This window comes from Cricetulus griseus, chromosome 2 (assembly GCF_003668045.3).
Source record: "Cricetulus griseus strain 17A/GY chromosome 2, alternate assembly CriGri-PICRH-1.0, whole genome shotgun sequence".
NCBI lineage: Eukaryota > Metazoa > Chordata > Mammalia > Rodentia > Cricetidae > Cricetulus > Cricetulus griseus.
In genome coordinates, this window is record NC_048595.1 from 133,768,365 (window position 1) to 133,796,072 (window position 27,708).

Below are 27,708 nucleotides of genomic sequence, written 5' to 3' on the forward strand. Positions count from 1 at the left end.
TTCAGAAACTTCAGTGACTCTCAGAGATTGTCCCTGACAGAAGACAATTCCAAACAGACACATGACAAAACCTAGCTTAGTACTCTCATCTATAAAAGGGCTGAGAGATTCAACAGTGAATGCAGGCATATCCTGAAAATTCTCAGTGTTCTGTGGATGAAGGACAAATTAGAAAAGCACACATAGCCATGCCCCTCTCATTTTCTGTGATGATGTGATTTCTTCTTGTGAGAGAAGAGAAACACATCTTGCATAAAGAGCTCCTGCTTTCCTGCTTTCTGACATCTCCAGTAGAACCTGGCACAACTATGCCCTAGGGCTTTGGGCAGAAAGATAAGACTTAGTCATGTGAAGAAGACCACTCTGGAGGTAGTAGGTGAGGTCTGACCCTGTTACTGTTCAAGACACACAGCATTTAGTGTCTTTATACACCCACCTTGCTAGGACAGATTGAAAAAGGTAAGAACTACTGGACAGGCAGACAGGATTTACCACCATTTACCAGAAGGGGAAAAATCTAGCAAATAGCATGTCCAAGCCCCTGCTTTCTTGGTTCACATTTGGGTAATGTTACCCCATGAATGAGAGAGTCACTTACAGACTTTCTTCTTCTTCCTAGTTGTTCACAGACACTTAGTCACATTTAGACCTGGTGGAGATATGAGGGAAGAGGAGGACAAAGCATTACTGACCACTCACATACAACACTGTGCCTCCCCCAGACTTAAAGACTTCATCAACTGCTGAATTTCAGAGCTTCACATAGTAGTAGGTACCATCATCGGTGTATGTGACATTACTGATGTGGATGGTAAAGTCCATGTTCTTCCTGTTTGAAGTATCTGTAACATTTGTGATTCTGGGGAATGGCTCTCCTGAGAACCTATACACAAGTTGTCGATGTTGTCCTGCATTCCTGTACCACACAATGGGTCCCACAGGGAGCAGGGAGTTCACAGCACAGGTTAGAGTGGCTGACCCTCCTTGAGAGACAGAAACTGATTTCTCAGGCTGAATCACCTTCAGCTCCTCCGGGCGTGCTTCTGTGGAAAACAACAGTTAATGCTCATCATAAAGGGAACCTGCCTGCATTCATGTGATCATGGTTGCCCTCACCTGGGTGTCTATAAAATATAGCAAAAATGAGGAAATGAATCACATAGATGCTGAGAACATGGCAGTATTCTGACTGAAGTCCCAATTCTGTTCGAAAAGCTCATGCTTCCTCTAGTATCTGATTTGTTTCATTTTCTGTATTTTAGATGTGATTACTTGACTCTGTTAGACTAGTAAGGTGTTAATTTAAAATTAAGTCCTTTTTATGGTTAGTTTGATGTACATTTGATTACAAGATTCTGAGAGTCATATCCCCGGGTCACCATAGGGTTGATTTACATATTGTAGTGATAATACCACAGATAGAACTCAATATATAGCAATGTACACCTTTATTAGAGAAATAAAGCCATAGTTTAAGTTGTCAGTTTTTAAAATATGTATTATAATCACAATCATTAATCAATTAATTGATTAGTTTTATGTGTATGGATGCTTTGCTTGTAGGTATATTTTTGCATCAAATGCATGCCTGGTGCTCAAGTAAGGCAGGAAGTTGTGTCAGATTTTCTCTTTCTGATGCTTCATATGGTAGTGACACACCATGTGCATTCTGGATACAAAATATTGGTTCTCTAGAAAAGTAAAATGTGCTCTTAAATCTTGAACCATATGTCCAGACCCAGCATTATACACTTCAAGAATGATGTAACATATTATTACAAAATCAGTCTTTTATCACAACAGATACATTTTATTTCATGTTTTGGAGATCAGAAGTTCTAATTTGCTGTGACAAAGCTTGTTGTCATATCACCCCACTCTACAAGAGGCAATAATAATGTGCAAATAATGTGGTCACTAGATGTCTTGTCCTTTGTTGCCTGTCTTCCCATAATTGTGCCCTATTTGCTCAGTAACTTGACTCCAACAATTATGACACTTCTTTCATCTCTTTTGCCAGGAATTTGGGGATCTGCTATGACAGAACTGTATTGCCTGTAATATTCTAAAAGAACAAGACTATGCAGCATTTATATGAAACATGAAAAGATCAAAAGTATGGAAAAGTACTAAGGAAAGTCAAGAGTCTGAATAACAAAATGAGAAAAGCAAATTGAGAGAAAGTGAGAAGGAACAGAATGGTGTTGAGTGTGGAAAAGTGTGGAAAAATACAAAAATTAGAAGTGCAATGGACAGGGTCTAGAGGGAATTTAGCAGATTCTAAAAAAATGATATAACATCTTGGAAATGGATTCAAAAGCATTACTCAGTCAGTACTGCAGTGCCGGGATACAATAAAGAGAATTTCATGAGATGGATAATAATATTACTGGAAAAAAATGCTGTCTCAACTTCCCAGATAAATCAAATAGAAGAACTATAAATCCAACACACTGACCCAATTTAATTTGTGATCATATCAGAGAGACCTACACCAGTACACACCATAATCCACCTGACAAATGTAGGGTAAACAGAAAATGCTGACAGCAGCATAGTGTGTGACTCATTTCAATACTCTATGAAGAATGTCAACATGCAGAAGAAAGTGTGCTGGTGACTGCCAAAAGAAAAAATACATTTGGGATTTAAATAAAACCAAGATTCTACATATGGAAGCACTATGTGTCCAACACTATGGAGTAAACATTCTCTTTCTAGTGAAAAATCTGAGGTTATTATATTGAAATGTGCCTTTCAGGAAATGTTAATGGGAAGTCTTGCATTGAAACAAAGAATGCCAAAGAAGAAGCTAGAGTTGTAAAAGACAATACAACTTTTGGCTATACAGTGAATTTTAAAATAATGTAATACAAGCTGAGCTCCCAACTTCCCTTTAGCTGTTGGACAATGATGTCTCTAATCATCCACCTAAGAGGTTCTTCTTAATAGACTTAGGGAAGGGAGGCCACAAACCAGGAGCTACTGGAAGCATGGGGTTGGGCTCAGACAGCAGTCACTGTTAAGTCTCAAACAAGTATATCTGATAAGGAATGTCAGTTTTCCTAGATACCTTAAGCCAAAAGACAAAAGGAACTTTGTCAAATTAAAACTTTGTATAATGAACTCGTAGTAGAACTAACAAGTATGTTGGTAGTTTAGAATACTGCCGATTGAAAAATGAAATTTGGGACAGATAAATGAAATTAATTTTACTATATAATCTTTCAAGTTCATTTAAAATTTGACATATGTATAGAAAATATAAAACCAATTTTGTCAAAGTTCTGTAATTTATTCCAACCATAAATTTATAGACTGACTTTTGGAACAAACATCCATGCACATTAAAAGGCCCTATTTAGCTTTATTACTAAGGTAACATAATTACAGAAATTGATAATTTAGCATCTCTTAAAATTTCATGAACATATTTAATATTGTATTTGAAATAAAAATTCTAGCACAAATTTTATTAAGCACTAGGACATATAATTTCAGACAGGCAGAAATCACAAACAATAAAAAGAATATATGTGGTTTTCTTTTTCAGTCGTCTTGCCTAAACTTGACACATTATGGTATCCATTCCTCTGGAATATTGCTTATTAGGATACATGTTATTACATAATGAATAAAAACCCCTAAGATTGCCTGCCTTCTCTTTGCACTTCTTAGAGTCTCCTGGCTTGGGGATTGCATACAGGTGAACTTGCCCTGGCAGACCAAGCCATTCCGCATCTGCCCAAATCTCCAGGATTGTCCTGGTTCCACCCAAAGGAAAAGGAGACCTATCAGAATATTGGATCTGCTTGCAACCACTGGAAAAGAATGTTGGTCCAATAGCCAACAAGAGAGGGAGAGAACCCCAACTGCCACCACTGGAAAAAGGAATGGGAAGACAACAATATAAGGACACAATCAATAATAAAAAGAGAAATAAAACACCACTAGAAAATAGTGGTGCTACACAAGCAAGACCTGAACATCCCAACACAGATGAGGCAGAAGAGAATGACCTTAAAAACGAATTCATGATGATGATAGAGACCTTCAAAGAGGAATGAGAAAATTCCTTAAAGAAATGGAAGTAAGCCAGGCGGTGATGAACACCCCTTTAATCCCAGCACTTGGGAGGCAGGTGGATCTCTGGGAGTTCGAGACCAGCCAGGTGTCCAAGGGCTAGTTCCAGGTAAGCCTCCAAAGCCACTGAGAAACCCTGTCTCGAAAAACCAAAAAAAAAAAAAGAAAGAAAGAAATGGAAGTAAAACACACAAAAATTCAACAAATGGAGGAAAAGACAAACCAAAAAATGCAAGAAGTAAATGTCTAAAGACAGCAAGGAAAGCCAAGAAAAAAACAATCAAATGAGTGAAGGAAACAATTTAAATAGTTCAAGTCTTGAAAGATGAAATAGAGACAATAATAAAAAAAAAACACACACATTCTGAGAAAATGCTGGAAACAGAAATTTGGGTAAATAATCAGGAACCATAAATGCATGCATAACCAGCAGAATACAAGAGATGGAAGAGAGAATCTCAGATGTTGAAAATACACTGTGAGTAATAGATTAATTGACCAAAGAAAATCTTAAGTCCAACAAATCCCTAACACAAAATAACAAGGAAATATTGGAGACCATGCAAAGGCCAAATCCAAGAATAACAGATATAGAAGAAGGGGAAGAAACACAAATCAAAGTTGCAGAAAACATATTCAAAAAAAATCACAGAAGAAAACGTTATCAACATAAAGAAAGACACCGCAATGAAAGTATAAGAAGCCTACCAAAAAATAGACTGGACCACAAAGAAGTCCACTCAACACATAATAATCAAAAAAAAAAAAAAAACAAGCAGACTAAAGAAAGAATACTAAGAGAAGCAAGGGAAAAGGGCCAAGTAACATATTAAGCAGACCCATAAGAATTACACCTGACTTCTTCTTGGAAACTCTGAAAGCCAGAAGGTATTGGATATATATTCTACCAACAATAAGAGACCAAAAATGCCAGCCCAGACTACTGTACCAAGTAAAACTTTCAATCACTATAGATGAAGAAAACAAAATATTCCATGAAAAAAACAGATTTAAACAATACAAATCCACAAATCCAGACCTACAGAAAGTTCTGGAAGTAAAATTCCAACCCTAGGAAGTTAACTACACTCACAAAAACATAGGCAGTAAGCAATCCCACTTTACCAAAAACCAAAAGAAAAACAAAGGGGGGAGGAATCCACATACAATACCATCATCACCAACAAATTCAAAACAAACAAGAACTAACAATCAATCGTCATTATTATCCATTAATATCAATGGTCTTAACTCACTTATAAAACAACACAGGATCACACAATATATAAGAAGACAGAATCCATCTTTCTGATGCTTACAAGAAACATACCGCAACTTCAAAAACATGTTAACTCAGAGTAAAGGGCTAGGAAAATATTGCCCAATCAAATGAACCCAAGAAACAAGCTGGTATAGCTATCCTTGTATCTAAATATAGGACTTAAAACTAAAATCACTCAAAAAAATGGAGACGGTCATTTCATATTCATTACAGCAAACATCCATCAAGAAAAAGTCTCAATTCTGAACATCTATTCACCCACATTCATATAAGAAACATCACTAAAAGTTAAGTCACACATAAAACCCCACATGTTTATAATGGGCAACTTCAACACCCCACCCTCACCACTAGGCAGGACAACCAGACAGAAACTTAACAAAGAAACAAAGGAAATAGCAGAAGCTATGACCCAATTGGTTTTAACAGACATCTATAGAACATTCCATACAAACACAAAAGAATATACCTTCTTTTTATTACCACATGAACCTTTTCTAAAATCCACCAATACGTGGCAATATAGAAAACCTCAGCACATACAAAAATTTGGAATTACTGCCTGTATCTTATCAGATCACCAAGGTTGAAAATTGGAATTCAACAACAATCCAAACTGCAGAAACCCAACAAACTAATGGAAATTGAACAATGCTCAATTGTATCATTCATGGATCAAAGCAGAAATAAAAAAGGAAATTAAAGACTTCCTAGAATTCAATGAGAATGCAGAAACAACAGACCCTAACTTATCAGACACTTTGATAGCAGTGCTAAGAAGAAAGTTCATAGCACTAAGTGCTCACATGAAGAAACTAGAGAATAGTCACACTAGAGAATGAACTGCAAAACTGGAGGCTCTAGAACAAAAAGAAACAAACTAGCCTAGGAGGAGTAGATATTAGGAAATAATCAAAATGAGGGCTGAAATCAATAAAGTAGAAAGAAATAAACAATACAAAGAATCAATGAAACAAACAATTGGTCCTTTGAGAAAATCAACAAGATAGACAAACCTTTATCCAAACTAACAAAAAGGCAGACAGAGAGCACACTAATTAACAAAAAATTAGAAATGAAAAAGGGGACTTAACAATGGACACTGAGGAATTCCAAATAATCAATGGGGCATACTGCAAAAAACCTTTACTCCCCCAAATACGAAAATTTGAAAGAAATGGACAATTTTCTGGATAGATAGTACTTACTAAAATTAAATCAAGAAGAGACCAGGAATTTAAATAGACCTATAACCCCCTAATGAAATAGAAGCAACATCAAAAGTCTACCAAAAACAACAGAAAAAAATAAAAACCCATGGCCAGAAGGTTTCAGTGCAGAATTCTACCAGAAACTCAAAGAACAGCTAATACCAATACTCCTCAACAGTTCCACAGAACAGAAGCAGAAGTGTCATTGCCTAACTCATTCTATAATGATATAATCACCTTGGTACCCAAGCCACACAACTAAGAAAGAGAGCTACAGACCAATCTCCCTCAAACGTTGATGCAGACATATTCAATAAAACACTGGCAAATTGAATCCAAGAACACATCAGAAAAATCATCCACAATCATTAAGTAGGCTTCATCCTAGGGAGGCAAGGAAGGTGCAACATACCAAAATCCATCAATGTAACACAACATATAAACAAACTAAAAAAGAAAAATAACATGATGCTGAAAAAGCCTTTGACAAAATCCAACACTCCTTCATGATAAAGCTCTTGGAGAAATCAGGGATAATAAGAACATAACTAAACATAATAAAAGCAATATATAGCAAACCAACAGCAACATCAAACTAAATGGAGAGAAACTCAATGTGATTTCTCTAAAATGACCAAGAAGACATTGTTTTCCAGTCTCTACATATCTCTTCAATATGATACTTGAAGTTCTAGCTACGGCAATAAGACAGATAGAGAGAGAGAGAGTGTGTGAGAGAGAGAGGAGGTGGGAGGGAGAGAGAGATCAAAGTCATATTAACTGGAACGAAAGAAGTCAAACATTAACTACATGCAGATGATATGATAGTTTACATAAGTGACCTAAAAAATTCTATCAGGGAACTCTTACACCTAATAAACTCCTTCAGCAAAGTGGCAGGATACAAGAATAACTCCAAAAAATCAGTAGCCCTAATATATATAGACAATACATGGACTGAGAAAGAAATCAGGGAAACTTCAAACTTTACAACAGCCACAAACAACATAAATTCTCTTGGGGTAATTCTAACCAAACAAGTGAAAGGCCTGTACAACAAGAACCTTGAGTCTTTAAAGAAAGAAAATAAGGAAGACAACAGAAAAGACAATGTACTCCCATGCTCATGGATAGGTAGGATCAACATAGTAAAAATGGCAGACTTGCCAAAAGGTGTCTAATGATTCAATGCAATCCCCATCAAAACCCCAAAATAATTTTTCAAAGACCTTGATAGAAAAATACTCAACTTTAGGAGGAAAATAAAAAAAATGTACAAAAAGGGAACTTATTGGGACCTCAGCATCCCTGACTTCGGGCTCTATCATCCAGCTTGGTATTGGTATAAAATAGACATGTAGATCAATGGAATTGAAAACCCTAATACTAACCCACAAACCGATGAACACCTGATTTTTGACAAAAAGCTAAAATTATACAATGAAAAAAGAAAGCATCTTCAACAAATGATTCTGCCATCACTCGATGCTGGCTTTAGGAATATTGCAGATAGTTCCATATCTGCCACCATGGACAAAACTTAAGTACAAGTAGATCAAACCACCTCAACAAAAACCCAGCCACACTGAACCTTTTAGAAGAGAAAGCAGGTGGTACACTAGAACAAAGTGGTACAGGAGACACTTTCCTGAACATAACAACAGTAGCACAGGCACTGAGATTGACAATTAATAAACGGGACCTCCTGAAACTGAGAGGCTTCTGTAAGGCAAAGGACAAAGTCAACAAGACGAAATGGAAGCCCAAGGAATGGGAAAAGATATTCACCAATCCCACATCTGACAGAGGACTAAGTTGCAAAATATAAAACAAACTCAAGAAGCTAGCAAACAAAATATCAAAATATTCAATCAAATAGTGGGGTACAAAACTAAATAGAGAATTCTCAATGGAGGAATCTAAAATGGCTTTAAGACGCATAAGAAAGTGCTCAGTATCCTTAGCTATCAAGGAAATGCAAATTAAACTGACTCTGAGACTCCATCTTACTACTGTCATAAAGGCTAAATGAAAAACACAATTGACAGTTTATGCTGGAGAGAATTGGAGAAAGGGGAACACTCCTCCACTGCTTATGGGCCTTCAAACTGATAGAACCACTTTGGAAATCTGTATGGCAGTTCCTCAGGGAAATGGGAATCAGTTGACCATAAGATCCAACTACTCCACTCAGGCATATACTCAAAAGATGCACATCCATACAATAAGGACATATGTTCAACCATGGTCATGTCAGCATTATTTGTAATATCCAGAAAGTGGAAGCAACCCAGATGCACCTCATTTGAAGAATGGATGGAGAAATTGTGGTACATTTACACAATGGAACATTACTCAGGGGATTTAAAAAACAATGGAATCTTGAAATTCCCAGGCAAATGGATGGAACTAGAAGAAACCATCCTGAGTGAGGTAACCCAGGCACAAAAGGACAAACATGGTATATACTCACTCATATATGGGATTTAGACATAGAGTAAAGGATTACCAGCCTACAAGCCACACCTCCAGAAAAGCTAGGAAAAAAAGATGACAGAAATGTACACAGATCTACAAGTTTGACCCCCAAATAATAAGCTAAGCAATAGTAGAGTGGCTACATTAAATGCCCTTCTCTGATAATGAGATTACTACCTTAAATTCTACCCTAGATCGTTTATCCATTAGAATGATGGAAGAAGAAGCAGAGACCAAAAGCTAAGCCCTGAGAAGAACTCCTGGAATCCAGTTGTGGATAGGAAGGTGGGATGAGCAAAGGGGTCAAAACCAGGTTGCAGAAACCCAAAGAATCAACTGACTTGAACAAATGGGATCTCATTGATCCTAGACTAATAGCTTGGAAATCAGCATAGGATTGATTCAAACCCCCTGACTGTGAAGAGGCCATGGCAATGTATGGGGCCTCTGGTAGTAGATCAGTACTTGTCGCCAGCAAAAGAATTGACTTTGGAGGCCATTTCATAAAGATGGATACTCTATCAGCATAGACACATAGGGAATGGCCAAGCCCTAACCCAAGTGGTATGGCAGATTTTTGAATATCTCCCATGGAAGTCCTCACCCTCCCTGAGGAACAGAAAGGGGATAGGATGCCTGGTCTGTTGGGGGTAGGGGAGGATACCAGGGAGAGGGAACTGGGATTGACATTAAAAACTGGCTTGTTTTTAATTTAAATTTTAAAAAGGAAATAAAAGAAAATTAAAGAATTAGGAAAGAAGAGAAAAGAAAAGAAAATAATAAAATAGTGCTTAGAGCCCGTAGTCATCTGGGAAATGAAAATTGAAACAACTCTGAGATATCATCTTTCAACACTCAGAATGGCTAAAATGAAAAACACCAATGACAGTTTATGCTTGAGAGGATGTGGAGAAATGGAAACTCTCTTCCACTGCTGGTGAGAGTACAAACTTGTACAGCTACTTTGGAAATCAACATGTCAGTTCCTCAGGCAAATGAGAATCAGTCTATCAACATGATCCAACAATTCAACTCTTAGGCATATACACAAAAGATGCACCTTCATACAACAAGAACATGTGTTCACCTATGTTCATAGAATAATAATTTGTAATAGCCAGAACCTAGAAGGAACACAGTTGACCCTCAGCTGATGAATGGATAAGGAAAATTTGGTACATTTACATAATAGAGTACTTACTACTCAGCAAAAAAAAAAAAAAAAAAAGAATCCAACAATGACGACGACATCCTGAAATTCACTGGCAAATGGATGGAATTATAAGAAATGATCCTGAGTGAGGTAACCCAGTCAAATATGTTATGTATTCATTCATATATGGATATTAAACATGGAGCAAAGGATTTCCTGCCTACAGTCCTCACTTGCAGAGATGCTAGGAAACAAGGTGACCCTAAGAGAATTATACGTGGACCCTGAGAGAAGGTTAAAGGGACAAAGTCTCCTGAGAAAATTCGGATAACAGCAGGAGGGGAGTAGGAGTTAGGGTAATGAGAAGGGGAATAAAGAGCAGGGGGAAGGATATGAGGGTCCAGGAAGATTGAGTTGGGGGAAGAATAGAGGAGGGCAAGAAATGAAATACCTTAATAGAGGGAGCCATTTATAGGTTTATATAGAAATCTTCCCCTAGGGAAACATCCAGAGACCCACAAAGATGACCCCAACTAAGAATCTAAGCAAAAGTGGAGAGGCTATCTTAAATTCCCTTTCCCTATAATGAGATTGATGACTACCTTATATGCCATTCTAGAGTTTTCATCCAGTAGCTGATGGAAGCAGAAAAGGACACCCACAGCTAAACACTGAGCTGAAATCTGGAATCCAGTTGCAGAGAGGGAGGATTGCTGAGCAAAGGGGTCAAGACTAGGCTGGAGAAACCCACAGGAACAGCTGACATAAACAAGGAGGAGCTCATTGCCCCAGAAAGATTGCTCAGAAACCAGTATAGGACTGTTTCATACCTGTTGAAGGAGGATGTCAGTTTGGAGATCTGGTTATTCTATGGGGCCTCTGGTAGTGGATCAGTATTTATCCCTAGCATACACATGAACTTTGGGAGCCCACTCCACATAGAGGAATGCTCTCTCAGCCTTGACACATGGGGGAGGGCAATGCTCCAAATGATATGACAGATATTGAAGGTCCCCCTTGGAAGGCCTCACAATCTTTGGGGAGCAAAAATGGGATGGAATAAGGGTTTCATGGAGGCAAAGGAGGAGGGGAGGGAGAGGGAACTAGTATTTACATGTAAAACAAGATTTTTTCTAACTGAATTAAATACATTTTGCTTTTTAAAAAAAGGGAAAGTAGGGCATCGTAGGCATACCCCTTTTAATCCTTGCACTCAGGAGGCAGAGGCAGCAGATCTCTGTGAGTTCATGTCCAGTCTGGTCTCTAGAGGGAGTGCCAGGATAGGCTCCAAAGCTACACAGAGAAACCCTGTCTCGAAAAACCAAAATAATAATGATAATAATAATAATAATAATAATAATAATAATAATAATGAGAGTCACACACTCCAATTTCAAAGGCAACTTTTAATTTTACTTGTACTGGAACTACAAAAAGTCCATTCATATTGTATTTCTATACAGAAATAAGAAACAAATATTTGGGAAGATTTATGAAATTTTATTCTGACCTCACATATTCCCAGGACCCACCTCATCCATCATGAAGAACTAATGTAGTAGCCAGATGTATTTTGAGCAAGGACCAGGGGAGAATGAAGAAAGTCATCAAGAGAGGATTTAGAACCTTCGTGTCTGGGGTGAGATCACAGACAGTGAATGAAGGATCCTGACAAATGTGGAATCTGCTTTGCCTTGTTGATTTGAGAATCTCAGCTAACTCTGTTTGCAAGGATGTGAGTCATCGTAGCTCATGGAAACACACAGGCCTTCCAAGCTTTAGCTGATTTAAGGAGACCAGCTAACTCTAAAAAGCAGCTTTGTTTAATAGAAACTCTATCCTTCTCTGACCCATTCCCAGAGCCCAGGCTGCAGGAGTTGTGTACTATCAAATATGGGAAGTGTTTCTGACTACACACTAGTTGGGTTGTAGTATATCAGAAAGTCCTTTACACACTTGTATGTAAGTACACACAAATCCCAGAACACAAATACAAGGGTGACATCCTCATTATTCAAATTTTCTCAGCAAAACAAATCACATTTTTAGGATCTCTACTAAAGTGGCTGTGACCCACAGATTGAGAATTGCTGTTCTATACCCTGGCATTCTCCTCTTTCCTAGTGATCCTTTCCCTACTTGGCCAGTGTATTTCACAATACAGTCAGTACCACAAGCAGTTCCTCCACATCCAATATTACAGATTATTGAGAGGGAAAATGACAGAACTCACTGACCTACTGTGTCATTTGCTTGGATTACTGAGGGAAAGGGACATGTCTGGAAAGATAGAATTCACTAATGAAAAACTGTACAATATAGGCAAGTAGTGCATTGAGATTAGAATTGAATGGGAAAATATCTTGATTGAAGCTTAGGGTCTTTGGTTTCTTCTCTCTGGAAAATACAACAGGCATATTACTTGGGCTTCAGCAGGCTATGAGTAGCAGGCTGGGACCTATTATTTTGAAGTTTATGGGAGTATTATGCCTCAACTTGGTGACCTGAAGCTTAGTCAAGGAATTAATCCCAAGTATCTCCTGCTGCTTCCCAAATGTATCTGAGTGGATTTTCAACCCTGGCTGTGCATTAGAACATTCTGGAGTCATTAGATATTTCAGAAGCCAAAAGCCATTTAAAAGAAAGTGGATTTAAAATTTCTCTTAATACCCAAGGTTATTCCAAAGAGCATGCAGGTGGAGTTCAGATAACGCCAGGATATAACTACATTGATAAGTAAAAACTGGAGAGGAAAAGTGAAAGTTCAAGGTCACATAACCACTGAATAACACAGCTGACATTGATGAAATATTTACTACAAGTCAGCAATTTCTCTAAGTGTAATATATGACTTCACTTCTGAAAAATCTGTGTATGTACTGTGAGAGCACGCTGAATGTATCGTATGATACGCGTATGTGAAAGGTTGTCATAGGAAAACATCACAGTAGCCGTATTGGTATGCATATCCAAAATGAAGTCTCAGTTCTTTCTCCTTAGAACTATGAAGTAAGGATACCACCTAATAATTCTGACATCTCCATCTTGGATGTGTCCAACAAGGACAAGGGAACATGGCTGTCATTATCACAGAAAGGGCAACTGACAACTCCAGAGACAGTAAGATTTATCTTACCTGTGGCTTACTGAATGCTAGTCTTTCAGCAATTATCTGGGAAGTCATTTAACCTGGAAAATTAGGTGAAGTTACATACCTTATACAGAAGAGGAAACTGAGGTCCAAATTCAATAAGATACCCAATGTTGTACAATTGTGATTCTACAAGGATTTGGGTATGATACTGTACCAGATGGTATACAGTGGATAATACATTTCCTCTAAAGAATCTGTGATCATCACCATGACACGAAAAGCACATGGATGCTGAAAAAGACACTCTGTCCTCTTCTCTGCTCTGTCTTAGAGGCCATTTACTGTGCCGACAATTTCATTTACCCTGCCACTGACTCTGCCTCTTCATCACTTAGGATATGAATTGAAATATTCTAAATCAAATTTCTATTCCAGATGGCTCCAGACAGAAGGCTCTTGTTATAGAGCTCTGAGGCTCCTGTAGACCCATCTTTCTCCTTCTCACATGGACAGATCACAGTCTCAAAATGGGCACAGAGGGCAGTTCCATAGGTGTATGCTGTTCACAGAATATGTTGTAAGTAGCATAGCATGTATGCTGTGTTATTCTATGAGGCAGAGTGATATAGCCAAATATTGATCCTTTCTCACCTGCTGCCTTTATGAAACTTGAGGTATTCATTTCTAAAGGAAACAAGTGCCCTCTCCCCTATAGCACATGCTTAGGGAGAAAAATGCAATAACAGAGATGTCACACATAGCACAATGCTGCTTTCTTCCCCTTCTCCTACCTACTTGCTCTTCAAGGGAATTGTTAGGGCAAAATACATGGTAGGTGAAGCTTGTATCACTGGAAGCTAGGGATTGCATCTTACCTGAGCCACTTGGTGATTCTGATTGCTAAGCATTGCAGAAACTTGAATTTCAGTGAAAAGATTTATGATATCTACAGAGTCATTATGAAACCTTTCTCAATATGTCCCTTTTTTGAGGATTTGTGAGAAGACTTGCAATTACCATACCAATGTGGAAAATGATAATATTCTTATGAAATAATTAACCCTTAAAGGTATCAGGCCTCTTCCATAGGGCATGTGCCTTATATCCAAGATGGCTGTTACATGAGTTAATCCACATTTATACTGCATACAAGAAAACAAATGGAATATTGATTTAGAATATCTCTAGCTGTAGGAATATTATGCTTTAACTTTACACAGAGAATGATTCTGTTAAAATATGTGTTACAATATGAGTATAATTTACATGGTGATCAACTTCCTTTTGTTATATTTTATTAAATTTTTTGGTTTTTTAGACAGGGTTTCTCTTTGCAGCTTTGTAAATCAGGCTGGCCTCAAAAATCACAGAGATCTTCCTGCCTCTGCCTCATGAGTTCTGAGAAGAAAGGCATGGACAACCACTGTCTGTCTTTGGGGTAACATTCTAATCACTACTGAATACTGTCATCTGTGTGAGCAACATCTTAAAGCATGGGGGGATATGATGATGAATCAAAATGCTGGCATCTAATTTCAGAAAAGTCTACTTCAGGATCTCTTATGTACCTGGATCATATGGAGATATGATGTCTCTGAATCGAATAACAAAAAGCTAATGTGGATTCAGGTGTGTGTTCCAGGGCAGACCCCAGCACTTAGGGGCTAGGGGATTATTCACAGGGCACTGAAACACAAGGGTCGTATCATAACAGGGCTGGAATGGATAATCTGAATGTCCGTCATGTTGCAAAAACCCCAGAATCAAGAGCTAGAGAGATAGAATCCAGCCCTCTGTCAGGAAATTTAAAGTGAGTATCCTGTTGTCTCAGCTAGTGATTAGAGTTTGTCTAGTTGGGCACACTCTCCAGGATACCTACTTACATTGTTCAGAAACTTCAGTGACTCTCAGAGCTTGTTCCTGACAGAAGACAATTCCAAACAGACACATGACAAAACCTAGCTTAGTACTCTCATCTATAAAAGGGCTGAGAGATTCAACAGTGAATGCAGGCATATCCTGAAAATTCTCAGTGTTCTGTGGATGAAGGACAAATTAAAAAAGCACACATAGCCATGCCCCTCTCATTTTCTGTGATGATGTGATTTCTTCTTGTGAGAGAAGAGAAACACATCTTGCATAAAGAGCTCCTGCTTTCCTGCTTTCTGACATCTCCATTGACATCTAGAGTAGAACCTGGCACAACTATGCCCTAGAACTTTGGCTAGAATGAGAAGACTTATTTGTGTGAAGAAATCCACTCTGGAGGTAGTAGGCAAGGTCTGACTGTGTCACTGGACAATACAGGCATCACTTAGGGTCTTTATGCACCCACCATGCTGGAACAGATTGAAAAAGGTAAGAACTGCTGGATAGGCAGACAGGGGTATGGATTTACTACCATATATCAGAATGGGGAAATCTAGCAAATAACAAGTCCAAGCATCTGTTTTCTTGCTTCACAATTGGGGTAATGTCACCTTATGAACATGAGAGTCACTTACAGACTTTCTTCTTCTTCCTAGCTGTTCACAGACTCTTGAACACAGTTTGACCTGGTGCAGATATGAGGGATGGAGAAGACAATGCAGTACTCACCATGCACATACAACATTGTGCCTCCCCCAGACTTAAAGACCTCGTCAACTGCTGAATTTTGTATCTTCACACAGTAGTAGGTACCAGCATCAGCGGGTGTGACATTACTGATGCGGATGGAAAAGTCCATGTTCTTCCTGTTTGAAGCATCTGTAACATTTGTGATTCTGGGGAATGACTCTCCTGAGAACCTATACATAAGTTGCCGATGTTGCCCTGCATTCCTGTACCACACAATGGGTCCCACAGGGAGCAGTGAGGTCACAGTGCAGGTCAGAGTGGCTGACTCTCCTGGAGAGACAGAAACTGATTCCTCAGGCTGAATCACCTTCAGCTCCTCCGGGGGTACTTCTGTAGGAAACAACAGTTAATGCTCATCATAAAGGGAACCTGCCTGCATGCATGTGATCATGGTTGCCCTCACCTGGGTGTCTATAAAATATAGCAAAAATGAGGAAATGAATCAGAGAGACACTGAAAACATGGCAGTATTATGTTTGAAGTCCCAATTATGTTTGAAAAGCTCTTGCTTCCTCTAGTATCTGTTTTGTTTTGGTTTTCTGTACACATGGCATGAGACACTCCTTGTGTTTTAGATGTGATTACTTGACTCTTTTAATCTAGTGAGATGTAAATTTAAGACTAAATGCTTTGTATGGTTAGTTTGATGTACATTTGATTACAAGATTCTCAGAGTTCCCAGGTTCACAATAGGGTTGATTTACCTATTGTAGGGATAATACCATACATAGCTCTCAATATATAGTAATATATACCTTAATTAGGGAAATAAAGCCACAGTTTAAGTTGTCAGTTTTTAAAATATGTTATAATCATATTAAAAAATCAATTATTTGAATAGTTTATGTGTATTGATGCTTTGCCTTTAGGTATATATTTGTATCTAATGCATGCCTGGTGCTCAAGTAAGGCAGGAAGTTGTGTCAGATTCCCTCTTTCAGATTTTAGAGATGGTTCTGAGTCACCAAGTGCATGCCGGATATAAAACATTGGTTCTCTAGTAGACTAGAAAGTACTCTTAAATCTTGACCATCTCTCCAGACCCAGCATTATACACTTCAAGAGTGATGTAACATATTATTATAAAATCAGTCTTTTAACACAACAGATACATTTTATTTAATGTTTTGGAGGTCAGAAGTTCTAATTGACTGTGACAAGGCAATTTACATGTTGTCATAGCACCCCACTCTACAAGAGGCCCTATTTCTTTCCTTACACATGATGTGGTCACCTGGATGTCTAGTCCTATGTCACCTGTCTTCCCAAATTTGTACCCTCTTTGCTCAGTAACTTGACTCCCACAATTCTGACATTTCTTTCCTCTCTTCTACCAGAGATTTGGTGAACTGCTATGACTGACTTGTATTTCCCTGTATTATTCTAAAGGAACAAGACAATACAAGATTTATATGAAACATGAAAAAATCAAAAGTATAGACAAGTACTAAGGAAAGTAGAGTCTGGATAACAAAATAAGAATAGCAAATTGAAAGAAACTGAGAAGGAACACAATGGTATTGTAGAGTGGAAAAGTACAAAAATTAGAAGTGCAATGGACAGGGTCGACAGGTAATTTAGCTGATTCTAAAAAAACTGGTATAAAATCTAGGAAATGGATTCAATGACATTACTCAGTCAGCACTGCAGCACAGGGATACAATAAAGAGAAGAATTTGGTAAGATGGGTAATATTATTGGAAAAATATGCTGCCTCATCTTCCTCATCTTCTGGAATAGATCAAATAGAAGAAGTATAAATCCAACACACTGACATAATTTAAATTGTGATTATATCAGAGACCCACACCAGTACAAATCATAATCCACCTGACTGATGTAAACACAGATGAAACAGAAGAGAATGACCTTAAAAACAACTTCATGAAGATAATAGAGACCCTCAAAGAATAAATGAGAAAATTCCTTAAAGAAATTGAAGAAAAACAGACAAAAATTCAAGAAACGGTGGAAAAGACAAACCAAAAAAATGCAAGAAACAAATCCCTTAAAGAAAGCAAGGAAAGTCAAGAAAAAACAACCAAATGAGTGAAAGAAACAATTTAAACAGTTCAAGGCTTGAAAGGTGAAATAGACAATAAAAAAACACATATTCTGAGAAAATGCTGGAAACACAAAAGCTGGATAAATAATCAGGAAACACAGATGCAAGCATAATCAGCAGAATACAAGAGATGGAAGAGAGAATCTCAGATGTTGAAGATACACTATCAGAAATAGATTCATTGACTGAAGAAAATCTTAATTCAAACCAATCCCTAAAAATAAATATCCAGGAAATATGGGACACCATGAAAAGGCCAAATCCAAGAATAATAGATATAGAAGAAGGGGAAGAAACACAACTCAAATGTGCAAAAAACATATTCAACAAAATCATAGAAGAAAACTTTAACAACCTAAGGCAAGACATGGAAATTAAAGTACAAGAAACTTACAGAAAAAGAGACTGGACCACAAAGAAGTCCTCTCCATACATAATAATCAAAAAACAAAAAATCAGACTAAAGAAATAATATTAAGAGCAGCAAGGGAAAAAGTCCAAGTAACAAATAAATGGAGACCCATCAGAATTATTCCTGACTTCTTCATGGAAACTCTGAAAGCTAGAAGGTTTGGGATATATATTCTACCAACAATAAAAGACCAAGAATGCCAGCCCAGACTACTATAGCAAGTAAAAATTTCAATCACTATAGATGAAGAAAACAAGATATTCCATGATAAAACCAGATTTAAAAATACATATGCACAAATCCAGACCTACAGAAAGTTCTGGGAGGAAAATTCCAACCCTAGGTAGTTAACTGCACTCAGAAAAACATAGGTAGTAAGCAATCCCACTTTACCATAAAGCAATAGAAAAATAAAGGGGTGCAATAAACATCCAATACCACCACCACCAACAAATTCAAAACAAATAAGAATTAACAAACAATGTTCATTATTATCCAGAGATATTAATGGTCTTAATTCACTTATTAAACAACACAGGCTTACAAAATGGATAAGAGGACAGAATCCATCTTTCTGCTAATTACCAGAACATATCTCAACTTCAAAGACAGATGTTATCTCAGTGTAAAGGTTTAGGAAAATATTGCCCAATCAAATGAACCCAGGAAACAAGCTGGTATAGCAATCCTAGTATCTAACAAATTAGACTTAAAATTAAAATCAATCAGAAAGAAGGAGAAGGTCATTTCATATTCATCACAGGAGACTTCCATTAAGAAGAAGTCTCCCTTTGTCCTGGGTTTAGCACCTGAGGCTCAGGTGAGTCTGGGAGCTACTCTGACCATCAAACTATCCCAGCAAACACTGCTCACTTCTTCCTGAGCCCATGCAAACAAGAGTGTACCTGCCCAGACTTGAAGGCCCACCCTTATTCTGGACACACCTTATTCCTGTCTATACTGTGACCTCTGTCCTGCTGCTGACACCCAAGCCTCAGGTTAGTCTGTGTGCTGCTGTGCCCTCCCAACCTCCCCCATAACCCCCATCACATCCTTTCTGCCTGAGCTGACCACGGTAGGAGTGGACCTGTCCAGATCAGGAAGGCCCACCCTGAGTCAGGACACACCTCACCCTTGTCCACCCACCACCCTCTACCATCTAGCTGCCACCAGAATCTGAGCCCTCCACCTGGCAATGGACAGGGGGAGAGACCCCACCTGCACTCACTGGAAGAATGGATGGGAAGAAGACAGAGTAAGAAAACACTCAACAACAGAAAGACCAATAGGACACCACCAGAATCTAGGGTACTCCATACCAGCAAGATCTGAAAAGCCCAACACAGAGCATGAAGAAGAGAGGGACCTCAAAAATTATCTTTGGGAGATAATAGAGTCCTTTAAAGACGAAACAAGAAAATCCCTTAAAGAAATAGGAGAAAAAACAAGCAAAAATTACATGAGATGCAGGAAAAGACAAACCAAAGAATTCAAGAAATTAACAAATCTCTCAAAGAATCTAAAGAAAGCCAAGGAAAAACCAAACAAGTGAAGGAAGCACTCAAAACAGTTCAAGGCATGAAAGCTGAAATACAAACAATAAAGAAAATACAGAATGAGGGGATGCTGGAAATACAAATGTTGGATGAATGATTAGGATGTAAGGATGTGAGTACAACCCAAAGAATACAAGAGATGAAAGAGAGAATCTCAGTTGTTGAAGACTCCCTAGATGATATGAAGACATAGGCCAAACAAAATCTCAAGTCTAACAAATCCTTAACACAATATATCCAGGAAATATGGGACACCATAAAAAAGCCGAACCTAAGAATAATAGGTATAGAAGAAGGTGAAGAAATACAGCTCAAAGGTACAGAAAACATATTCAACAAAATCATAGAAGAAAACTTCCCCAACCCACAGAAGGATATGCCTATGAAAGGGCAAGAAGCTTACAGACTACCAGACTGGACCATAAAAAGAAGTCCCCTCAACACATAATAATCAAAACACCAACCTTCAGAATAAAAAGAAAATATTAAGAGCAGCAATGGAAAAAGGCCAAGTAACATATAAAGGCAGACCTATCAGAAACACAACTGACTTCTCAATGGAAACTTTGAAAGCCAGAAGGTCCTGGATAGATATCCTACAAACACTAAGGGAGCATGGATGCCAACCCAGACTACTGTACCCAGCAAAACTTTCAATCACTATAGATGGAGAAAACAAGATATTCCATGACAAAACCAGACTTAAACAATACATATCCACAAATCCAGCACTACAGAAATTTCTAGAGGGAAAACTCCAACACAACGAAGATAACTACACTCACAAAAATATAGGCAATAGATAATCCAATTCTACCAAACATGAAAAGAAACAGGAGGGCAAAATCCACACACAATGACACCACCAACAATAAATCCAAAACAAACAAGAACAAATAACCAATGGACATTAATATCCCTCAATGTCAGTGGTCTTAATCTGCCCATAAAATGATACAGGCTAACAGAATGGATACGAAAACATAATCCATCATTCTGCTGTATACAAGAAACACACCTCAACTTCAAAGACAGGCATTACCTCAAAGTAAAGGGTTGGAAAAAGATTTTCCAATCAAACGGGCCCAAGAAACAAGCTGGTATAGCAATCCGAGTATCTAACAAACTAGACTTCAAACTAAAATCAATCAAAAGAGATGAAGAAGGGCATTTCATACTCATCACAGGAAAAGTCCATCAAGATGAAGTCTCAATCCTGAACATCTATGTCCCAACTACAAAGGCACCCACCTTTGTGAAAGAAACATTACTAAAGCTCAAATCACACATAAAACCACACACACTTATAGTAAGCAACCTCAACACTCCACTTTCACCACTAGACAGGACCACCAGACAGAAACTTAACAAAGAAACAAAGGATCTAACAGAAGTTATGTACCAACTGCATTTAACTGATATCTATAGACCATTCCATCCAAACACAAAATGTACCATCTTCTCAGCGCCACATGGAACCTTCTCTAAAACTGACCACATAGTTGGCAAAAAAGCAAACCTCCACAGGTACAAAAGAATTGAAATAACCCCTGTATCTTATCAGATCACCATGCTTTAAAGCTTTAATTCAACAGCAATACAAATTGCAGAAAACCTAAAAACTCGTGGAAATTGAATAACACCCAATTTCGCCATTCATGGGTTGAGGAAGAAATTATAAAAAGAAATTAAAGACTTCCTAGAATTTCATGAGAATGTAGACAAAACATACCCAAACATATGGTACACTCTGAAAGCAGTGCTAAGAGGAATGTTTATAGCACTAAGTGCCCACATGAAGAGACTGGAGAATAGTCACACTAGAGAATTGATAGAACAACTGAAAGCTTTAGAACAAAAAGAGGCAAACTCACCACAGAGGAGTAGAGGCCAGGAAATAATTAAACTGAGGGCTGAAATCAATACATTAGATACTAGGAAAAGATTCCAAAGAATCAATGAAACAAGGAGTTGGTCCTTTGAAAAGATCAGCAAGATAGATGAACCTCTATCCAAACTAACCAAAAGGCAGAGAGAGAGAGAGAGAGAGAGAGAGAGAGAGAGAGAGAGAGAGAGAGAGCACAATAATTAACAAAATCAGCAAGGAAAAGAGGGATGTAACAATAGACTTTGAGGAAATCCAGAGAATCATCAGGTCATACTTTGAAAACCTATACTCCAAAAACATTAAAAAATCTAAAGGAAATGGACAATTTTCTGGATAGCTATCACTTACCAAAATTAATCCAAGAACAGATACACAGTGTAAATCAACCTATAATCCCTAATGAAATAGAAGCAATCATCAAAAGCATCCCAACCAAAAAAAGTCCAGGCCCAGATGGCTTCACTGCAGAATTCTACCAGAACTTCAAACAAGAGCTAATACCTGTACACCTCAAATTGTTCCACACAATAGAAGCAGAAGGGACATTGCCGAACTTTTTTTACGAGGTTACAATTACTTTGACACCAAAGCCACACAAAGATACAACTAAAAAAGAGAACTATAGACCAATATTCTTCATGAACATACAAAATGCAAACATGCAAAAATCCTCAACAAAATATTGATGAATCAAATCCAAGAACACATCAGAAAAATCATCCACTATGAACATCCCAGGGATGCGAGGATGGTTCATCATATGAAAATCCATCAATGCAATCCACTATATAAACAAACTGAAAAAGAAAAACCATATGATCATCTCACTAGATGCTGAAAAAGCCTTTGAAAAATTCAACATCACTTCATGATAAAGATCTTGGAGAGAACAGGAATAACAGGAACATATCTAAACATAATAAAAGCAATATACACAAAACCAACAGTCAACATCAAAATAAATGGAGAGAAACTCAAAGCAATTCCTCTAAAATCAGGAACAAGACAAGGCTGACCTCTCTCTCCATATCTCTTCAATATTGTAGTTGAAGTTCTAGCTAGAGCAACAAGACAACAAAAAGGAGATCAATAGGATACAAATTGGAAAGGAAAAAGCCAAACTTTCACTATTTGCAGTTGATATAATTGTCTAAATAAGTGACCCGAAAAACTCTACCAGGGAACTCCTACAGCTGGTAAACACCTTCAGCAAAGTAGCAGGATACAAAATGAACTCAAAAAAATCAGTAGCCCAACTATATACGGATGATAATTTCAATGAGAAAGAAATCAGAGAAACACCACCCTTCACAATATCCACAAGCAACCTAAACTATCTTGGGGTAACTCTAACCAAAAAAGTGAAAGACCTGTAAAGTAAGAACTTTGAGTGTTTAAAGAATGAAGTTAAAGAAGATACCAGAAAATGCAAAGAAATCCCATGCTCTTGTTGGTAGAATCAACATAGTAAAAATGGCAATCTTGCCAAAAGTAATCTACAGATTCAACGCAACTCCCATCAAAATCCCAACACAGTTCTTCACAGACATTGAAAGAACAATACTCAACTTTATATGGAAAAACAGAAAACCCAAGATAGCCAAAACAAGTCAGTACAATAAAGGGTCTACTGGAGGTATCCCCATTTTTGACTTCAAGCTCTATTATAGAGCCATAGTTCTGAAAACAGCTTGGTATTGACACAAAAATAGACAGATAGACCAATGGAATCAAATTGAAAACCCTGATATTAACCACACACCTAGGAACACCTTATTCTTGACAAAGATGCTGAACCTATACAATGGAAAAAAGAGCATATTCAACAAATGGTGCTGCAAAAACTGGATTCGGACATACCGAAGATTGCAGATAGATCCATATTCGTCAACACAAAACTTAAGTGCAAATTGATGAACAATCTCAACTTAAATCCAGCCACACAGAATCATCTAGAAAATAAAGTGGGAAATACCCTAGAATGAACTTGCATGTAAGACTGCTTCCTGAACATTACATCAGTAGCACAGACATTAAGATCTGCAATTAATAAATGGGACCTCTTGAAACTGAGAAGCTTCTGTAAGGCAAAGGACATAGTTAGTAAGACAAAATGACAGCCCACAGAATGGGAAAAGATCTTCACCAACCCCACATCTGACAGAGGGCTGATTTCCAAAATATACAATGAACTCAAGAAGCTAGCCACCAAAATACCAAACGATGAAATTAAAAAGTGGGGTGCAGAACTAAATAGAGAATTCTCAACTGAGGAATCTGAAATGGCTGAAAGACACTTAAGAAAGTGCTCAGAATCCTTGGACATCATAGAAATGCAACTCAAAACAACTCTGAGATACCATCTTACACTGGCCAGAATGGCTAAAATCAAAAACAGCAATTACAGTCTATGCTGGAAAAGACTGGATAAAAAGGAAATCTCCTCCATTGCTGGTGGGAGTGCAAAATTGTTAGGCCACTTTGGAAATCAGTATGGCGATTGCTCAGAAAAATGGGAATCGTCTACCTTAAGATCCAGCAATTCCCCTCTTGGGCATATACCCCATTAATGCAGTCCATACAACAAGGACGTATGTTCAACCATGTTCATAGCAGCATTGTTTGTAATAGCCAGAACCTGCAAGCAACCTAGATGCCCCTTAACTGAAGAATAGAGAAAATTTGGTGTATTTATACAATGGAGAACTACTCAGCAGAAAAAAAAAACAATGAATCTTGAAATTCAAAGGCAAATGGGTAGAACTAGAAGAAACCATCATGAATGAGGTAACCCAGTCACAAAAAGACATACATGGTTTGTACTCACTCATATATGAATTTTAGACCTAGAGAAAAGGATTACCAGCCTACAATCTTCTTCACCAAAGAAACTAGGTAACAAGAAGGACTCTAAGGGAAAAATGCATGGACTCCAGGAATGGGAAGTGGCAGGAAATCTTGAGCTAATTGGGAGCAAGAAGGTAGGGGAGAGAGAGCTGCCAGAAAGAGAAGAGAAGAGGATAGGAGAGGAGGAAATTGAGGAGGAGAAATATTGAGTTGGGGGAAGAATAGAGGAGAGCAGGATGTGAGATACCATATTAGAGAGAACCATTATAGGTTCGAGGCAAGATATGGCACTAGGGAGATTTCCAGAGACCTACAAGGATGACCCAAACTGACAATCTATGCAATAGAGGAGAGGATAACATAAATGCCCTTCCCCTATAAAGAGACTGATGACTACTTTTTATGCCATCTTAGTGCCCTCATCAACTAGCTGATGGAAGCAGAGGCAGACACCCACAGATATACACTGACCTGAACTCTGGAACCTAGCTGCAGAGAGGGAGGAATGAAGATCAAATGGGTTGGTACTAGGATGGTGAAACCCACAGAAACAGCTGGCCTGTACAAGAGGGAGCTCATGGATCCCAGACTGTGTCTGGGAGGCCAGTACAGGACTGACCCAGACCCCTGAACATGGATGTCAATTAGGAGGCCTCGTACACTAGGGGGTCCCTGGTAGTGGATTGGTCTTTTTCCCTGGTGTAAGAAGGGACTTTGCGAGCCCATCCCACTTGAAGGGATGCACTGTCAGCCTGGAAAAATGGGAGAGGGCAGAGGCCCTGCCCTGGATGATGTGTTAGACTTGGGGAGCCCTACCCTGCCTGGGGAGTGGAAGGTGGAAGAGGTGGGAGTAGGTGAGGAGAGGGTTGAGGAGAGGGGAGAGAAGGGGGAGAAGTGATTGAAATGTGAAGCAAGCTTATTCCTAAATTGAACTAATAAAATAAATTAAAATATGGAAAATACAAGGATAAAAAAGAATATCAAATTTAGAGAAACTGAGAAGAAACACAATGGTATTTTGGAGTGGAGAAATACAAAACAATGGACAGGGTCTTCAGGGAATTTAGCGGATTCTAAAAAATTGATATAAAATCTTGGAAACTGATTTAATAACATTACTCAGTCAGCACTGAAGGGCAGGGAAAAATAAAGAGAAGAAATTTGTGAAATGGATAAGATTATTGGGAAAAAATGCTGTTTCACCTTCCCAGATAGATGAAATAGAAGAACTACAAATCCAACACAATGACCTAGATTAATTTGTGATTATATCAGAGATACCCACACCACTACACACCATATTCCACCTAACAAATATAGGGTAAACAGAGAATGCTGAGAGCAACATAGAGTATGCCTCATTGCATTCTGTATCAAAATGCTATGAACACAGCTCATATCAGGAATGTCAACATGGAGAGGAAAGTGAGATTGGTGGGTGCTAAAAGAAAAAGTACATTTAGGATTTAAATAAAACCAAGATTCTACATATGGCAGCATTATGGGTCCAAAACTAGAGAGTAAACGTGTTCTTTCTAGTGAAAAATCTGAGGTTATTTCATTGAAATGTGCCCGGTGGGAAATGGTAATGTGAAGCCTTGCATTGAAACAAAGAATGCCAAGAAGAAGCTACAGTTGTAGTTGGCTATACAGTGAATTTTAAAATGTTTTAATACATGCTGAGTTCCCAACTTCCCTTTAGCTGTTGGACAATGGTGTCTCTAATCATATACCTGAGAGGTTCTCCTAATGGACTTAGGGCATGGAGGCCACAAACCAGGAGCTACTGAGAAGCATGGGATTGGGCTCAGACAGCAGTCACTGTTAGGTCTCAAACAAGTATATCTGATAAGGTAAGCCAGTTTTCTTAGACACCTTAAGCCATAAACAAAAAGGAACTTTTTGAAATTAAAACTTTGTATAATGAACTAGTAGCAAAACTAGCAAGCATGTGGATAGTTTAGAATACTGCCAATTGAAAAATGAAATTAGGGACAAATAATTGGAATTAGTTGTATCATATAATCTTTCAAGTTCATTTAAAATTTGACATATGTATAGAAAGTATAAAACCAATTTTGTCAAAGTACTGTAATTTATTCCATCCCTAAATTTATAGACTAACTTTTGGAACAAATATCCATGCACACTAAAAAGCCCTATTTAGCTTTATTACTAAGATAACCTAATTCAAGAAATTGATAATTTAGCATCTCCTAAAATTTCATGAACATATTTAATACTGTATTTGAAATAAAAATTCTAACACATATTTTGTTAAGCACTAGGACCTATAATTTCAGACAGGCACAAATCACAAACAATTAAAAGAACATATAAGGTTTACTTTTTCAGAAGTCTTTCCTAAACTCCACACATTGTGGCATCCATTCCTCTGGACAATTTCTTATTAGGATACATGTTATAACATAATGAATAAAAAACCCTAAATTTGCCTGCTTTCTCTTTGCCCTTCTTAGAGTCTCCTGGTATGGGGATTGTATACAGGCATACTTGCTCTGGCAGACCAAGCCATTCAGAATCTGCCAAAATCTCCATGGGTGTCCTGGTTTTACCAACATGAAGAGGAGACCTAAAAGAATATTGGACCTACATGAACCTACTGGAAGAGAATGTGGGTCCAATAACCACCAGGAGAGGGAGAGACCCCAACAGCAACTACTGGGAAAAGGGATGGGAAGACAACAATATAAGAACACATTCAATAATAAAAAGAGTAATAAAGCACCACTAGAAAATAGTGGTGTTACACAAGCAAGACCTGAAGATCCCAGCACAGATGAAGCAGAAGAGAATGACTTAAAAACATCATGAAGATGATATAGACTTTCAAAGAAGAAATGTGAAAATTCCTTAAGGAAATGGAAGAAAAACACATAAAAATTCAAGAAATGGAGGAAAAGACAAACCAAAAAAAAATGCAAGAAATAAATCTCTTAAAGCAGTATATATACACGGGCTGAGAAAGAAATCAGGGAAACATCAACCATTACAATCAC

The 27,708-nt window shown here is 37.9% G+C and overlaps 1 protein-coding gene across 1 annotated transcript; it reads right to left on the bottom strand.

Moving 5' to 3' along the window:
- Positions 1–750: 750 nt before the first annotated feature.
- On the bottom strand, positions 751–27,247 carry LOC100758347 (signal-regulatory protein beta-1). Its single transcript, XM_027398712.1, has 3 exons — positions 27,145–27,247; positions 15,900–16,250; positions 751–1,043 (listed from the first exon to the last, which is right to left on the bottom strand). The coding sequence occupies exons 1-3, from the start codon at positions 27,245–27,247 to the stop codon at positions 751–753; spliced, it is 747 nt and encodes a 248-aa protein (XP_027254513.1).
- Between the last annotated feature and the right edge of the window lie 461 nt (positions 27,248–27,708).

Bases quoted from the DNA above. Each gene is read 5' to 3' on its own strand.
- LOC100758347 (XM_027398712.1), bottom strand. From the start codon at position 27,247: ATGGAGATTTTGGCAGATTCTGAATGGCTTGGTCTGCCAGAGCAAGTA. The intron at 16,251-27,144 runs GCAAATTTAGGG...TGTTTCCTACAG, and splicing joins GAAGGGCAAAGAGAAAGCAG to AAGTACCCCCGGAGGAGCTG. The intron at 1,044-15,899 runs GTGAGTACTGCA...TGTTTTCCACAG, and splicing joins CACAATGTTGTATGTGCATG to AAGCACGCCCGGAGGAGCTG.